Here is an 11,845-nt window from a genome sequence, read left to right on the forward strand (position 1 = left end):
TATGTGTCGTGTTTTACCACAAAAGGAGAACATTAACATTTACAGGCGCATACAATTGCATTTATTGTATAAAGACAAAAAAGACAGTTTGGGAATCTTGTCATCAGGTTTTCATTTTCAGGTAGAAAAAAGTGGGTTTGACAAAACAGGATTAAACTACTGAATTCAATGAACAGCAATCACAAAGTGATAAAAAAAACTGCACATACAACTACTCAACAATAGTGGCAAAATCTTCTCAATCAGAGATGGGATTAATGTTTAAATACTATAGTATCAACACCTATAAAAAATGTTCCACAATGTTTGAATTCTATCAGAGAAAAATAAAATGTTCTCATTCGGAAATTGAAAATTAAAAAGCAAGACAAGGAGAGGGTCATGAGGGAAAAAAGCATGCACTTTTGTTCTTTTTTTAAGCTTCTCAATACAAGTGACGTTAATCATGATTTGTTGTATTTTCCTGCCCTGTCACTTTTTCCACACTATGCCCCCTAGAAATAAACTATTACCTCTTCAACCTGTAGAAAATGGCTGCAGTTCAACAGACATCCACATTCAATGCATAATAGATAACATTCATTAAATGTTTGATACCTATCATCTACCACCTCACAGTCCCTGCTCAGAGTAAGACAATTCAGTAAAAAAAAATATAAATGCAGAGACATTAAACTGTATACAGTTGGTGTATGCTGATTTGTGAAGAATGCAGGATACTGTGTTAAACCACACACACACAGTTATGGTTGGTGACTTTAAGTGGAACTGTACAAAATCAATTTGCCGCAGAGGTCGGAGGTGTTTAGGACACAGGTGGATGCAGGTACAGATAAAGGGCAAAGCTACTGGGAACCAGAGGAGGAGCCGTGGCTGCCCTGTCCAGGGTAGCTGCCGTACTGGCTGTAGTACTGATTCCACTGGTTCTGGTTCTGGTAGTACTGCTGCCACTGTTGAGCATACTGGGGGGGTAGAGAGAAAAACAACAGTGAGAACATTCAGTGTTTACGTTTGATTATCCAGACTGAGGCTGCCCGCCATTTTCTAATTTGTCCAACTAGAGTTGCATTATGAACAAATACACATCACTAACTTGGTGTTTTGCTCCGTTGCTGCATTGTGTAGCTGTCTGCATTGCTATTTGAGTCTGTGGGAAATGCTGGCATGTTTACATCTCTTTAAACTTTTTTCCCCCTCAAGCTGTCCCTGCATTTCCATACTTGTACCTGTGAAACTGGACTTTTTTTTTTTTTTAAGAACACACCACCCATAAAACTACTCTAATCGTCGTTTACACAGTTTTGGTTTATGATTTGCTCCTTTGTGGGAAGTATCAGTCTGAATGATAGCTTTAAAAGCTTAACAGAACATGTAGAATATAAATTAAAAAGATGCAGTTGATTTTGAAAAGGCTCTGGACATGGTCTATTTGTTCTATTATTGGATTTACTGCACAAACTGGCAGGTTGGCGCCCAGCCAACAGGGGGTTCTAGTGGCCTAGGCATTCAAAGAGCCCTGCCTTCTGACAGCTCTATCACTCACTCCCTGATCACATTTTGGTTGATGATCACCTGCTAGTCAAAGCTAAAGGCAGATGCAGGAAGGAGTTCAACACTACCTGCTGATATTGCTGGTTGTAGCTCTGTTGTTGCTGCTGCTGTTGCTGTGGTTGCTGCTGCGGTTGCTGCTGCTGTGGCTGTTGCTGGTGGTGGTTGTAGGTCTGTGCAGTGGTCGGTGTCTGGCTGTAGCTCTGGCTGTATCCTGGGTACTGACTGTAGTTGCCGTAGTAATTCTGGTTGTAGCTGCCTTGGTTGTACCCTGGACTGTAGGTCTGGCTGTAGCCCTGGTGGTGGAACAAGAAGTTGAAGAGATTAATTTATTGTTGTAATACGTTTGTTTCTATCATTTTATCATCTCTGATGATAAATACCTGGTTGTATCCTCCCCCCTTGTAAGGAGCCGGGCGATTGTAGCTTGCTCCCGACGGCTGGCTGCGACTGTATCCACTGCGTGAATCAGACCCCCCGTCACGGTAGCTGTTGCCCCAACGACTTTGGTTGTAGTTGCCACGGTTGTAGCCTGCCATAAACAAATTTTATGTTACAACAGATCAGAGCTAAGCATTTAAAACACATAGTATTATATACACAACTTTATATAGAGGATCATCTTACAGAAAAAAGATATGATTTGAATGTAACCAATATTATGGCTGTAAATGATCAGAAACAAGGGTGCGTAGTGCTCACTTCCTCTGTATCCACTGCCTCCATCTCCACTGCGGTTCTGGTAGCTGCCGCGGGATCCTTCACGGTTGTCATAGCGCTGGAAGCTACCACCGCTGCCGCCACGGCCACGGAACCCACCCTGCCTGTTGTCGAAGCGTTTTTCAGGGGGTGGACCAGCTTTGCGGCCATCCTCATTGTACTGCTTCATCAGCTTTTCAGCCTCATCTTGCGGCAGCTCAATGTGCGTCACAGACTCCAGGAAGTCGCAAGCCTCAGGCAGAGTAAAGTTGGCTTGGAGAGTGACAGAGGTGACCACAGGAGGAGAGAGAGACCCCATCCAGCAAGAGACGGATGGAGAGAGGAGGAGAGAGAAAGAGAGGGGTAGGGGGTTGTAGTGAAGACCAGAGCAGCCACACCACCGGAAAACAAAATGAAAAGTAATTACTACCAAACAGGGGCAGTGGGAGTCATTAAGAAACTACGAGCAAATAGATGAAAGCTGGGGGGGGGGCGGGGTAAAGGTAACAAACATGACCTCCAGGGGAACATGGAGGAAACATTTGTTTAAGCAGACACAGGGGAGGGAGGAGACATCAGAGGAGGTGGGGAGGGGCACAAAGGGGACAACTAGAAGGTTGGTGAGAAGAGGAAACAGCACTGCAAACCAAGGACAGCTGATGTAACACTTATTACAAATTAACTTCCAACAACTTGAGCATGTGACTGCTTGTAAGTTTGCCATTTGGAAATGTCCTTTTCAGGGAAGCCAAGTGTGCAACATTATCTCTACGGTTACATGAGCTCAGCCAGGCTAGAGTCTCAGTTTGCAGTGCATCAGAAGTAAGCTGAATGGCAAGTGGGAGATTGAGGGCAAAATAATTAAATTCATGTGGGCGGTTTTTAAAAAAATGTCCAGGTCTGATATCTGGCCAAAGGCTATGATAGGGAGAGGGGGGGAGGGGGCATCTTCCAAGTTTGATTTTAGAGACAACACATAGAAAAAGTAAAAAAGTAGATCTGGTGTTTTGTTGTTTCCACAGCATTCCTACCTTTCATTTCTAAAACAGCATGATCGGGCACATCCTTCCCCTGCTCATTGGTTTGCTTTAATGTTCGTTCTTTTAAATCCTCGTCCGTGGGACAAATTACAATAGCCTTGCGTTGAAAACCTTCAAAAGGACGCATTTTTCGTCTCCTTGCTGATCCATATACATTTGTCTAGCAATGGTGACAAGAAAGAAGTAGAAGCTTGTTTGTTATTGTTTACTTGTAATGGCTTTCCACTGGAAGGAAGCTGGAACCCTGCAATAATGAAGTGAGAGAGGTTTGGCTCGGATGTCAAGTCTACGGTTTTTCTCAAGTACTAATGGCCTCTCGTCACTCCACAGACTTACCTCAGCATCTGTGGATCCAGGTTCCGGTCACTTCTGGTAACTTTGGACATAGAGGGACCCAAAAATATCTAAACCGGCTACCAACATTAAGATAAGCTTGTACTGATCAATCAATAATAAATCTGTAGAAGTTTTTTTATTCCATTATCTCTTCATGTCGTGACACTGTGCTGCCTTAAAATGTGTTTTAAATATAGTTGGAGTTATTATGCAATTCTACTTTAAACAAATGTTGACATACAAAGTGACCAACAAATAAAATCCAAGCTATTATGCATTTGCACAACAGAACAGAATAAATTTAGGATGATGCAACATGCAATGTTTTCAAATGTGTTGTGCAGTTTCCGTTACTCACTAAAATGATTATAAAATGTGACAACAAAAGAGTACAAGACACAAACTTAGGCCACCATTTACTGAGATTAGTTACATGTTGAGATTAAGAAATATATTTATGTTGGCAGGCCATTCTTGAGTTAGTCAAGTTAATGTAAGCCACTTTGAACTAGGAATGTTAAAAGTCCTGCATCCTTTACCACACTACAAGTAAATTCCAGACAATGACATTCAAGCATAAAGCCCAGATGTTGTTTTATCACTACTGTTATTTGTGAAGCTTTAAAATAACAACTCATAACAGCATAATGTAAACACTATACATGCAGCAGGTTCACACTTAGCTTTAAGAAAGAATGCAGATGAAAGATTCAAAATATTGTAACACCATCCAAGGGCCTTTTAAATCTGAAACGGCTTCCACTACTTCTAAATAACAAACCTGTATTCAACTAATAATTCAAACCAATACAGATCAACTACAAACATGCAGATGATAGGAATAAACTGAGCATCATCCTGCGTTATGTTATTCAAACAGACAATGTGCTGTCACCAGCAGTTACACACACTTTAGCCCTCAACGGCAAAACTTCTGAACAGGCAAACAACTCTAAATTACAGATGCCAATAACTGTTCAACAACCAGCTGTTTCTACACTGACCAACGTGACACCACAGCACAGTTATTACTAAGAGTATTGTTAATGTCAGAATATTTATATAAAGAACTACATTGGAACACTCCGTAAACTAGATTTTAAATTGTTTTAAAACCATCATTGAATTGAAATAGTTTTAAAACTCAATCCGATACACTCTACAAAAACATGCTACATAAATAAGTACCTCCAGGAGAAGTGCACCAACACAGTAGATTGCGGTAATGCACCTTGACGTTCATTGCCACCCGCCAATAAACCGAACACAGAAGAACTTGCTATTCTGATGGGTCCCTCAAAACACTTACCTTGACTTACCTCATCTTCATACGGACTCTAGTCCCATTCAAGACAACAACAGACAGATATAACCCACCTGCATGTACTCACAGTGTCCAATGAAAAGCCAGCATCCATTTCAGACCTACCTACCTTTTTTCACATTCGCTGACATGGATCTGAAAATCTAAATGCTGTTAGTCATTACTTACCTTCAGGGTCAATTTATTAAAACACACACTCAAAAGCTCCATGTATCTCACTTAAAAATAGCTTTTAAAAAAGCTATCAACTCTGTCTTATTAAAATTAGCAACAGAAGGTGTTTTTCTTACTCACCAGTCAGAGCTTACTTGTTTCTCAACATCTTTACATAGTCATGGTTTACTTGTACATTGTTGAAATTCACAAGACAAACAATACTGTTTTATGACAAGAAATAGCAAGTGCAAATATACGGAGGGATGAAAACATGAAATATTCTGTCAATTATGACAGCCATTAATCATTTTCTTTAACAATGCATGACAAGCAAGTGACAAGAGGGTGATCAATGCTTCTTCTACTCTAAAATACACAGAGCCACCCTGAAAGATAAATAAATATTCCATTAGAGAGAGTGATCATCAGGGCACATTGACTATGACGAGAATCAGAGCAGAGTGTGGGTGGGATGGCAGTACCTGGTCAAGGATGTAGTTGCGTCTCTTGCGGGCAGCGATTTCGATCAGCCTGTTCAGACACTGGGTGGCCTGCTGAATCAGAATATCCCAGCGGCCGGCGTAGTTCTTTTGGCGACGTAGTCCCATCACCTGCAAGACAAATGGACAAATGACAGTAATAAGACTGTTTAAGAGTTTGAGTGTGTCGCGGGCGTTGTGGCTTCAACCAACCTTCATCTTGTCCATGATGGCGTTTGTGCCAAGAATGTTGTACTTCTTCTCGGGGTTGGTCTCGGCATGCTTGATGGCCCAAGTAGTCTTTCCACAGGCAGGAAGGCCAACCATCATCAATATCTGAAAACAGAAATTAAACCTGAGTTGTATCTAGTTCCTATTAAAATCCATAATACATGAGTGTGATCAAAAATCTCTTCAAAGTAATCTTAATGTATAAGTTAAAATACATCTTGTAAGATGAATTTTAAATGTATGCATCATTCCATTGATCAGTTAAAAAAAATGCATATGATAAAATAAAAAACAAACTGATAAGCAGTAAATATGTTTCTTCGGAACTGTATCTCTTGTGAGCTATGTGTGTCAGGCTCAATGTAATATTTTTGTGGTCATCAGATACACAATTCTCTTTTCAGTGCTGGCCTACCTCGCATTCAGATTTGCTGGCAGGTCCCTTTGTGCCTCTGATTTTGTCCTCCATCCCTAGATTGTGAATGTAGGTGTATCCCTCTGGTGGGGGGAAGTAAGGCTCCTGCTTCTGTCCAAAGTTGAACTCAACAGCGCAATTCTTCACCAGCACATGAGGGAAGAGGGCACGACCTGCCAACTCCTCCTTAGTTGTCCGGAAAGCAACACCCAACTCCACTCCATTCTTAGAAAATGCCATTTCCACTCCTTCACTCCCGTCAAAGTCCTAGAAACAGCATGAAAGTATTTCATAAATATTAGTTAAAACTAATGATACTAAACTAAAAGATAAATGATTAAAAAAAGAGTTGAATCAACATCATCTTTATATGATGTTACAACAAAATGAGATAGTTGAATTACTGTTGCCATAACTTACAATGTAACAGCCGATGACGTCGTTTTCACCAAACTTCTCCCCATAGTTTGAAAACTTACAGTCTTCTGATTTCTTTCCTGTTCCTCCATATCCAAAGGAGAAGGGCTCCTCACCTAAAATACAACAGAATGAAATGCATTGTTTCTGCTTAAGAACACAGTTCTCTGGAACATAAATTCATGAAACAATTGCTCTACTCACCAAGCTGAGTGCTGCAGTGGTTCAGGGACCATCCGATTCTGACCACATGGGGATCCGGCTCACTACTGGGCAGGTGCTTCACAGGAATCTCCTCATTGATCTGAAGAATTGGGAGAAAAATCAGGTCAAACACAAGGCAACAGACAACTCTTAGGAAATATTTCATACCATAAAAATGGAACCAGTCATGCCACTAGGTAGCTAACAATCTTTAATGCATTTACTTCTTGTTATGATTGAGTTCATGGTTACAACAGTGTGGAATCTTTTCCTGAGTCATTTGTATAATACTGACTGTCATACATTGATAGAAAATCGTCCAACCATGTAATTTTCCAATAGCACAATGTATGTACATAGGACAAACAAATAAAAGGAGCCACTCATACACAATTTACAAAATACAGCACGCCTTGTGCATCAGGGACCAATTTTCATATGTGGAAATGATATGCAGAAATGGTTTATTTACAGCAGCTCCATGAAATTCTCTAGCTCCTCCAGAAAAATCAGCCATTACAGTAGTTTTATGTGTGCAACCTACATCTGCCAAGTTGAAAAACCAGCTCGTTTCTTGAAGAAGATATTCAGACTTTGTACATTACCTTCATCTCATAACACACACGACCCTGGGTGACACCATGTGTAGCTCGTGCTCCAGCCCACAGGTAAGCAAAGCCTTCGATGGTCAATGGGTATCCACTGTAGCGATCTCTGGACACTTTGAAATGCAGATCACAGTTGTCTGAAAAGAAGCCAAAATAGATTTGAAAAATGATGTTTGCATAAAATGTAAAACAAACATGTATTGCTGTAAAATGAATGAGTTGTGTAAGCTCAAAGCAGGTGTAAGGTATTGAGAACATGTCTGATTACTCAGACCACATTCAGAGGTTTGGCATGTGCTGCAGGTGGCCACTGTCTTTCAACAGGTCTGAAGTACATAGAGCTGTCAGTTGTGATCAGATCACCCACTACACATGTTAATACCAGGTAGTAACAGGACAAATCTCCTCATTTTACTTACATGTATCAATGGTAACAAGAGTGTCATCTATGTTCTCCTCCTCATCTTCAGCCGGAGGTTGTGGTGTGCGAGATCTGTACAGTATCAAAATATGACATTAACAGCCACTTTCAAATACATGTATTTCATGTATTCTGCTGTTGGTGTAATGCACTATAGTGGTAATTCAGCACTAGTTTCGATTTAAAATATCACAATTAATGATGCACATACCTCTTGTCTTCCCGGTGCTCATAATAGCCGTAGCTCCTGTTCTCCTCATATGGTCTCTTACGGCTGTAGTCTCTGCCTCGATCACCTTCCACTTTGACCTGTTCAACCTGACCAGCATCATCTTGCCCGTCTTTCTCTTCCGTCTTTTGACTTTCCTGCTGTCTGTCTCCAACAGGCTCAGGCTCAGGATCACATTCCGTTTTGATCTCCACTTTCATTTCTAAAGTTATAAATGAACAATCAAAGTGAGCTAAGTGTTTTTGGTGGCCATTTAGGAAAGAGATGTTTCCAATCTGTTCCCCTCCTGCCACTGGTCTTTGTCAATAAATCAGGGGAGATGAGTTAAAACATGTGCACAGGTAAATAGTGTGTAATGTCTTTGTTTTAACAGAGCCCGAGGCTGTTAAATTGCCTTGCAGAACTGCAGGTTGATTTTGGTCAGACTTTCCAGTTTTTAATTTACTGTCACGCTTGGTTTAGTCTGAATTTCTAAAAAGCATTCTGCTACATCTGAAACTGTTAATATACAGCTGTGGGGTATGTTGTCCTCTGTATATGACCCATCTTAATAGGCAACCACAGAGCAGGGCAAACTATATACCAACTTTAACTAGGTAATTAAAATACTAGTGACCTGCGTCACCCTCGAAATGACATTTGTGTCACCAATAAAAATCAGCAATTATTTGCTGTGGTTGAAGAGTTTATCCCTCAACTTAAGTTTTTTATCCACCTTCACTACCCTGGTGGTGAATATTTCCTCTTATTTTATTGGGGTTAGGGTTACATGATGCACCTCAAGCAACACAAATGTCTTAAAATCACCTTGTTTGTTCTCAGCAGTCTCATCTGGTTCAGGCACGGGTTCAGTCTGTTCCTCAGACATGGTGTCCGCTTTGTGTATATCGACATCTGCTGTGAAGTCAGGCATGCTGTGGCCTGAGTCTGAAGTTGGTTGACTTTCATAGGGCTCGCCGTCCGCCTCCTCTTCTTCATAATAACCGCCTGAATCTCTTCCCTCATCTTCCTCTTCAAGGACACCATCGTCACCTTCACCTTCTCGATCCGCATCATCCCGCCCATCATCTGCATCAATGCGCCCATCATCTGCATCAATGCGCCCATCATCTGCATCAATACGCCCATCATCTGCATCATCATGCCCATCATCTGCATCGTCACAAACATCATCTCCATCATCATGCCCATCGTCTCCATCATCACGCCCATCGTCTCCATCATCACGCCCATCGTCTCCATAATCCTCTACTGCCTCTGCAAATAAAAAGGGAGATTCAAAATACTTAAGTCTCACTCAAGCACATAGAAAATGCACTTTTGTGGAACTTGATTTTGACACATTGTTCTCTTTTCCTTCTTATCCGCAAATGTATTTTCACAAACACAAATCAACAAGTAGAAGGGGCAGTCACTCAAAATACCTAAATGACTTTCTACCTTGCACGGTTGTATGGGTTAAAAAGAAAAAGCCAAGTTCACTTTGTCAAACAACTCAAGTCAAAAATAATTAAAATCTAAGATGTGGATCATTAAAGTATTATGGATACAAATATCACATCATGCATGAAATATGATGCCTGTAATTACTTCAATTAACTTATGAGTTACATCGGTATGAAAACGATGTACTCTGTAGTAGTAGGTGAGAGAGGTTATTAGGGAAGCTGAACTCCAGCATGGACAACACCTCTCAACCCCTACATGACACTGTGGGGGCCCTGGGCACCCCCTTTAGCCACAGTGCAAGAAGGTAAGCTAAAGCAGGCCATCCATTCCCACTGCTTTTAAATTCAAAACAACTCTTTTTGTCCCAGGGGGGCGATTTTAAGGCACAAAGAGCATGTCAAGACACAAGTAAACACAAGAGGGAAAACGAGGAAATCAGCGCAATGTCCACGGACAGCTAAAAACCAGTGCAGTTTACTCAAATTATAAAGTGAGAGTAGTGAATGTGACTGTAAAAAACCAGTAAACAGGATACAGGTGTAAAAACTGCATTGAGGTAAGTAATACAGATATTAATTATGTACAGTTGTTAAGGTGAATGAAGAATATATGTACAGGACCAGGTTGCAGCTGATGAATAAATACTGTATGAAAACATATACATATGAATACATAGATATATAAGTATATACTGATGTCAGACTCTACAACACCATCCGAAATTAAAAATAAAACCCTGTACTGGCTTTTTCCTGACCTCCACTCATGCTATTTGAACTATTTCTAACGGGAAGAAAACTTTTTGAACATTTGTGTCATGTGCACATTACAATATGTCCTGATAATTATGTATAATTGTTCTACTTTGCTGGTGCAATCATCCTTCACCGCTGCACTTTACAACATGTGTAGAAACTACGATAGTGGAAGGTGTATATTAAAAATCGTCGTCTTATTGAACGTTACACATCTCTTTAAAAGAACATATTTACTGGGGCTTACCTTGTGGCTGTTGGGCATCATCTCCATCTTCGTCTCCGTCGTTGTCCTGGTAGTCCTGACCGAGCTCACCCTCCTGCTCCCCGGGCTCCGAAGCATCAGCCTGCGAGTCAGCCTCCAGCGCGGCTTTTAGCCTCACCACCAGGTCCGCCTTCAGGCCTCTGGTGTCCAGGCCGCGGCGCTGGAGCTCCTCTTTCAGCTCGTTCACCTTCAGTTTCTTCACGTCAACACTCATCGTGTTTTCGGGAGTTTCTGGTGTGTATTTATTTACTAGCAAAGCAAAAACAGAAGGAAGGGGAGAGCGGTCACGCAAAGCTAACAACACCCGCTCCTTGCTAACTTTCAAATCGATATCTGTTGCGCGGCAGTCCCAGCCAAACAGGCTACATTAGCCGGTTAGCTAAGTTATCAGCGGTGGATGGATACAACACTGCTATATCCCACCCTACTACACATCTATAAACGATTAAATCTTAGCTTAACAATGTCTGATTAAACATTTGCACAAGGAAACAATCAACAGCTTGTTTCCTATGGTTGTTTTTCTGCCTCAGGTTGTCGCTACTTGGCTAACGCTGTTAGCCTGAGGTTAGCTAACGTCCGGCCAACCGCTGCAGGATAAGTAGGTTTAGCGTTAAGAAAATACAAGCTGCGCGCGTTATTCTGCTTTTGCGCCGAGGTTGTGTAGCTAACACGTCGCTTTTGTAGTTTTTAACAACGCTGTGCTGCAGAATAAAACCAGAAATACGGTCGTGGCCTACCTCCTCTCTCGCCAGTTGCGCGGGTCAGCAGCGGTAGTTGTGTGAGAGGGTCGCCAGCGTCCCCTAGCGTCGCCAACTCAAACCGGACGTTGGCGAAACCTGCGCGCGCATACACAAACGTGTATCATGCGACTTCTTCCTTTACTGTGTTTGTTTTACGTTGATGCACATTAGTCTGAACGCGTTGTTTCCCCCGAGCTAAGGTTGCTAAGTTAGAAGAAGGAGACGAAGTGGTTGGTTTGATCGTTACCTTGGAACTTAACTTGGAACACTCCGAGGTAGGAAGTGGTGAGATGTTTACATCGAAGGCATGCTGGGTAATGTAGTGTTATAAACACAGCCGCCTTTTCACTTCTTGCATCTGAACCATTTTGAAATGTATTTGGATTAGTCTAAATTCATGTTTCTGACATGGTTAACATGATCATTCTCATGGTAGATGTCATATTCACTGCTGTAAACAGAGTCCTCTTTTGAATGGTTTAATGATGTTTAATAATCCTAATTATTATAATTACTGAGATAATGC

The 11,845-nt window shown here is 41.4% G+C and overlaps 1 protein-coding gene across 1 annotated transcript; it reads right to left on the bottom strand.

The window, feature by feature from the left end:
* Nucleotides 1-38: 38 nt before the first annotated feature.
* hnrnpul1 (heterogeneous nuclear ribonucleoprotein U-like 1) lies at nucleotides 39-11,586 on the bottom strand. Its single transcript, XM_020088286.2, has 16 exons — nucleotides 11,317-11,586; nucleotides 10,559-10,825; nucleotides 8,915-9,364; nucleotides 8,090-8,309; nucleotides 7,877-7,950; nucleotides 7,455-7,594; nucleotides 6,850-6,949; nucleotides 6,649-6,761; nucleotides 6,229-6,495; nucleotides 5,796-5,918; nucleotides 5,586-5,714; nucleotides 3,279-3,447; nucleotides 2,251-2,520; nucleotides 1,932-2,080; nucleotides 1,620-1,844; nucleotides 39-962 (listed from the first exon to the last, which is right to left on the bottom strand). Exons 2-16 carry the CDS (start codon nucleotides 10,788-10,790, stop codon nucleotides 846-848), a joined length of 2,778 nt encoding a protein of 925 aa, XP_019943845.1. The 5' UTR covers nucleotides 10,791-10,825; nucleotides 11,317-11,586; the 3' UTR covers nucleotides 39-845.
* Between the last annotated feature and the right edge of the window lie 259 nt (nucleotides 11,587-11,845).

Source organism: Paralichthys olivaceus, chromosome 11, assembly GCF_024713975.1.
Source record: "Paralichthys olivaceus isolate ysfri-2021 chromosome 11, ASM2471397v2, whole genome shotgun sequence".
Lineage (NCBI taxonomy): Eukaryota > Metazoa > Chordata > Actinopteri > Pleuronectiformes > Paralichthyidae > Paralichthys > Paralichthys olivaceus.

Coding starts and splice junctions, on each gene's coding strand:
- hnrnpul1 (XM_020088286.2), bottom strand. CDS start 10,790: ATGAGTGTTGACGTGAAGAAACTGAAGGTGAACGAGCTGAAAGAGGAG. Junction 3,448..5,585: donor GCAACTACATCCTTGACCAG/GTACTGCCATCC, acceptor CACCATTGCTAG/ACAAATGTATATGGATCAGC. Junction 963..1,619: donor ACAACCAGCAATATCAGCAG/GTAGTGTTGAAC, acceptor CTACCCCCCCAG/TATGCTCAACAGTGGCAGCA.